Consider the following 6,000-nt stretch of genomic DNA (forward strand, 5'->3'; position numbering starts at 1 on the left):
ATATGCATATATACACATATAAGTTGGTAGGCAGGTAGAGATAGGGATAGGGAAAGGGGTAGGGATAGAAATGAATGATACACATGATGCACATACATATATCTGCAGACATTTCACACACAGAGAGATGCACACACACTGGATCTACTCTAGCTCAGAAAATGGACGCAGGCTGCTGAACAGGGATTACTTCTGAGATTTTAAAACTTAAAAGGCACAGCCTACTTTACGTAGCTTATTACGTAGCTTATATCACAATCCTGAACTTACCTTGTTTGTCAGAAGATTGTTTTTATCATAGACATCTGTGTAGTTTTTGTAACTAGGGTATAAGCTTTTCACGGCTTCAATTTCTTCACGATTTTCACTTATATGGCTCTGCAAACAAAGAAATACCGTTTTCATTTTTATCTCTATAAAATATTTAACATTGCACCTCCCATCTCAACATGCTGTTGCTAGTGTCTGCTCGATGCTCTTGTTGATGGGAGAGACTATGGATGAAAGCATTAAAGTCTGTCCTTGAGTTTCATTTTAAATGATTACACGCATCCTGTATGACAATATATATGATAAAGCAACTGAATAGCCTTACCATGGCTCTGTGTGTGTATATGTGTGTGTGTGTGTGTGTGTGTGATCTTTCAAGACAACTAAACTTTCCCTCAAGTCTTAGAACTAGTCTATAGCAAGAGTAAACATAGGTGCTGGTATTCTTTAAGGGTACCCAGTCTCTTACTTGTAGCAGCCTGCCTAGAAAAGATCAATGACCATCAGAGGATAAATCTAGAGTTCGTCCAAAAGAAAAGCAAAATTTGAACGAAGAGAGCTGAATTCTGGGCCTGGTTATATGACTTTGGGCAAGTAAGTTCTTTTCTTTAAGCTTCTACTTCTCACCGCTAGTTAAGCGATTTTCCATCTCTTGAGTTGAAGATATGTTAGTCATATTTCACGTGTGAAATTTTACAGAACCCAGTGCATTGGAGGCAGAAGGAGGACTTGGCTCAGGGCCTGTCCTCAGTCTGCCTCCTTTCTTCACCTTCTGAATGAGGCTCTTGCAGGAAACAACTGTAAAAATGACAGAACTGGGTGACCCTGCCTTCCTCAGGAAGGAACTTATGGGAATGCACACACAAACCAAGTGAGCCCGAGGAAGCCACACCTGTCATGAGGGCACCTGAAACCCGAGGGGACACAAAGTGTCTTCCACTAGAGCAGCCACCCCAGTCTCTAAAAAGAACGTTTCAGACTAGTAGGTAATGACAGCCTATCAATGAAACAGTTTGTGAGCCAATGATCATTTCCCAGACAACTCTACCATGCCTCATTTTCTGTACTAAGAAGAGACATAGCAAGATGAATAAGAATAGACTTTTTACAAGTCCTTTTCATTTTGTTTTCCTGTATCTTTAAATATTATTTGCATTCTCTCTCTCTCTCTCTCTCTCTCTCTCTCTCTCTCTCTCTCTCTCTCTCTCTCTCTCTCTCTGTCTCTCAATAAAAACATTCTGTTTTCAATGTGGAAATACTATCCAAATTTGGAATTTTGTCACCAGAGAATAATTGTTGGACACTGAATCCAAAGTTCAAATATCAGAAGCCATAAACAATAATCATTGGGAAGACACACTGATGGGTCCTATGAACATTCATTTTAAAAATAAATAAATTAAAGTTAAGGAATCAATATGTTGCCTTCACCCCAGCTTTCTCCTCCTTCCCTGTAATACTGTCAGCTCAGAAAGAGAGGAGATTTTACTGCAGTGTGTAATTAAGTGTGAGTGGGGGAGGGGAACTCCTAATTTTAACCCAGCTGTGAGATTTTTTTAAAAAGCATTTTATTGCTAAATTGCAACAACTTAATGATAAAGGAAGATACACTTTTTGTTCCTGGTTTTAAATTAAGAAACTCAGAACAAAAGGATTTTTAACTCACTTCTGTAAGGTAGAAATTAAGTTCTTTTTACTTTTCAAATAATAATTGGTTCCTCTGCAAATGAAGGTTCTAGAACACCAGGAAAGCATCAAATAAAAGCAGGAAGGGAATGTATTAAGTGCATTTTACCAAGAATGGGTAGCCTGACATTGATCTTGCTATTCTTTATAAAGTTGTCTTGGCCTGTCTCAGACTGATCAGCAAATATTAAGGATGAAAACAACTTCAGACCTCTGACCTGCAAAACTGACCAAATGGGTTAGTTGACATTAGTCAAGGTACCTCCTGGTGACATCTGTCAGTCAGGTCACCTCCTGCCCTGAAATTCTTTGACTCTAGAAGATCTCAGTAGAACTACATGTTGCTAGAGATGACCTGAGGGTACCAAGACGTGCAGGTATAGCCCGAGGCACAAACCAAAGACAAATGCCTACCTGGATGTACAGATCATGGGTCTTGGCGATGTTGCCAAGTTCACTCATCAGAGTCTCCGTGCAAGAAAGGACAAAGCGTGGGGTCACTATGGGTTTCACCCTTGGATACTGGAAATCATAAAAGAAATGGGTGAGGAAAATATGAAGATTATGAACACATAGCACATTCCACAAACAATCTGATTTTACAAGTTTTGATATGGATGAAAATCCCCAGTTTCTAGTCCACAGAAGTTCTGGGTTCCAAAAACAGCTCGTCTTTGAGGCGAGCACAGTCTTCAGCATCAAGTCTATAGAATAAAGTTCTATGTCTAACTATAAGCATTCTCATCATTACATTGGTGGGGATAGCTCATGTGAGGTGGCAGCTTATTTCCCTGACTTCATCTTGAGGAGGTATGCTGGCTGCATCCTCACTCAGAGCTCCTTGGTAACCTCATGGCTGGCAGGCAGGATACTACTAGGAAGGTAGTGATAGATAGGATCTAAAAGCATCACCCCTAACTTGCCCAGAGTTAAATTGGAAGAAATTCTGAAGATCCCTATGGTTTCCAGTGTGACAGTGGGAAGTCATAAAGGAAAGAAGGGCTAGGCTTAATTTAACCTATGAATCTATCTTCTGAAGCCATAAACCAGTTTTTACACTGGATTTGGAGGCAAGAAATAGCACTGTCTTGACAGGCCGAAGAATGCCAGGCAAAGCAGATGCCTGGCTGAGTATGCACGGCCCTGTGTTGTGCCACAGGACTATGTCTGAGCATAGCCTGTTTTTCAATCCATACTGGAGACTAGTAGCAGACAGAACCAATGGAGAAGGGGCCATCAAACGGGCCCCCAATGCTCTCATGTCACCAATCTTCTTGGATCAGGAAGCCCTTCATCTACAGAGACCAATGTTACAAAACTAAAGGACCCTAGACCAGGAAGGGAAAATGGAGTGGGCCTGGGAAGGCTGAGTTGAGAGGGTGACTCTTGAGAACACTGACTGGATCACCATCCCTTAAAAAACAGTTTGTATCTTAAATGTCTCCCAAACTCATGTGGGGAAAGTATCTTGGCTGAGAGTGCTATTGGGAGATGACAGAACCTTTGTGAGGTAGAGCCAACTAGGAAGAAATAAGCTGTGGTTTCTGGGCAGCCATAAAGTGAGCAGCTTCCCTCTGCCTAGAATTTCTCCCATCATGCTCTGGTTTGCCATAGGCCTACAAGCCACCAGACCAAGTGATCTTAGACTAAAGCTGTCTGAAACCAAACCTTCCTTTCTTATAACTTGCTCACCTCAGGTATTCTGTCACTGTGACAGGCAGCTGACCAATGCACCTTAGACTAACTCAGAGCTTAGTGAACTCAGAATGGAGCTCACATAACCCTGACTAAACTTGGGTTCCCTGCCACAACTAGACAAAGGGTATGGGAACCAAAAGTAAATACATACACTATTCCTGAAGCTCTAAACAAGGTCGGCAAACATAAAGTTTATAGCACATTTTAATAGTGAATAATCAAACCTACTAAAATCAGGTAATTATTCCTGACTACAAAACTGTACTTCAAAACCTCTAAATATAGTGTCCTACAAGCCGTCACTAGAAAGCAAAACCAGAAGCTTCTATGAATGTGACATTTCCAGACTGCACGTGCAAGCGATAAATACGCAGGATTTATCTTCCGAATTGGGTTTCCTTCATGTAACATAATGTACTCCAGATTCATCAGTGCTGTCTCAAATAGCAATATCTTTTTTACAAATGAAAAATATCCCATTATTATGCACACATGTGTGTGTATTATATCTTTAAGACATATTTAAATTGTATACGGCCCCACGTATGTATCTGTGTATATTCTTCTGTGTGTGTGTGTACATACAAACATATATGTATATAAAATTAGTTTTCTTTATCTATTCATCCATAAGCTCCTATATTGCTTCCACATTTGGGCTGTGGCAAATAAAGATGCAGTAAGCATAGGTGCACATATGTCTCCAAGATACTGATTTTGTTTTCTTTTATAGATCATGTGAAATTTTGACCAAAGGGCATGAGTTCTCAGTCATAAAATGAACACGTTGGCCAGGCTTTTTGGCAGTCCTGCCCTTATACATGTGGCTGGAACACGTGACCACCACCTGACACTGCATGTGTGTGACATGTCATTACTCTGTACACCCCAAAACTCATGGTCTTTCTCAGATGTTTTCAGTTTTAAAAAGTGTGACCTGTCTGAGCTGAGCCATTCGGTACACTGTGTCAAAAATCAACGGTTCTAGGAAAATACCTCTTATGTATAGGCAAAGCCATAGGTACACAGATTAATCTACCAGAGAACTTGACAAATCCTACAGCTAACAGAGCTGCACTCCAAGTGAAAACTGAACAAATTTACTTACATTCTTTTGCAGCATTTCTGACACAAATCTGAAATGAAGCAACAAATGCAAGTTTAGAAACGTTAATTATTTTCAGATAAATGTTTCAAACAGCATGGGTGCTCACCACCACTAACTAGAGATTAACAAGGAATCATTATTTAGTTTTTCTTTGATAGCAAAAGAGGGAGAGGAAAGTCACAAGGAATATTGTCCCAGGACATCCTGTGGGTCTTTCTGAGCATCCGCACAGGTCCCAGGCTGTGCTATTAGTTCTGTGTGATAGAGTTGCAGTGAGCCATGTTCCATGGATGAGAGAGCATGGACTCTTAGGCACACCCAGGCACTTAGAAGTCTCGGACACTGTCCTTCTAATCCCCTCTTATGTGGAAGCTGCTTATGCACACAGTATCACCTTCAGTCTCCAAGGACACAGTCTGGCAGGTAGGGTAGATAATAGAGGAAAGTGAAGGACTATGACAGAGGTGTCTGTAAAGTGTATGGGGGAAGAGACAAGTGATGAACCTAGGACTTCTGCCTGCTCGACCAGTGACAACTGTCCTATGAAATAGTTATTTCTGCTCTGGCCAGAAAAGACTCTTAGTTATTGGTTGCTTCCTTCTGGTATGCATTCAGACTAAAACATGAATTGAGAGCCTGGGAATGTAGCTCTGTGATAAATACTTCCCAGGTGTGAACAAAGCCCTTGGTTCCATCTTTATCCTCAGGGAAAACAAATTATGGTTTAAGGTGCAGTGACCAGAGCAGTGGACTGCACAGGAGCTAAGCATACGACCAGTACTGAAAGCAGAGATGCTGCCCTCATCCAATGATCATGTATTAGTCTCTCAACTCGGCACTCTAGAGAGAACACGCTTGGAGTGAGAGAAACCCAGGAAATAGGAGCAAAACTGAAATTTAAACTTATACCCGCAAAGTACGAACCTAAAGAAACTTCTGTGCATCTCTTGATGTGGAATACAAGACAGTGACCTTCCTTCTTCAAGATACCATGGAAAAGGTATCAAAGATCATGAGAGAAAAGTACTTAAATGGTCAATAATTTCCCCATTGTTATATGAAATTGGACATAATGGAAACACATGAAATAATATAACCCACACCCAAACGCAATTGAGGAGGCTATAGATATGATCTTAGTATTTCATATGCACCTATAGAAATGTCACAAGCACGCCTTTAATCCCAGCACTCGGGAGGCAGAGGCAGGCGGATTTCTGAGTTCGAGGCCAGCCTGG

The 6,000-nt window shown here is 41.0% G+C and overlaps 1 protein-coding gene across 2 annotated transcripts in view; it reads right to left on the reverse strand.

The window, feature by feature from the left end:
• The window catches only part of Gda (guanine deaminase), a 78,429-nt gene that overhangs the window by 22,330 nt on the left and 50,099 nt on the right, over positions 1–6,000 (reverse strand). For both annotated transcript variants that reach the window (XM_021151664.2, XM_029472743.1), the window contains exons 6-8: positions 4,763–4,790; positions 2,371–2,478; positions 271–378 (exon numbers count right to left, since the gene is read on the reverse strand). In XM_021151664.2, coding sequence (XP_021007323.1) covers positions 271–378; positions 2,371–2,478; positions 4,763–4,790 — 244 coding nt within the window. The remainder of the gene's footprint in view (positions 1–270; positions 379–2,370; positions 2,479–4,762; positions 4,791–6,000) is intronic.

The sequence above is a fragment of the Mus caroli genome, chromosome 19 (assembly GCF_900094665.2).
Source record: "Mus caroli chromosome 19, CAROLI_EIJ_v1.1, whole genome shotgun sequence".
Lineage (NCBI taxonomy): Eukaryota > Metazoa > Chordata > Mammalia > Rodentia > Muridae > Mus > Mus caroli.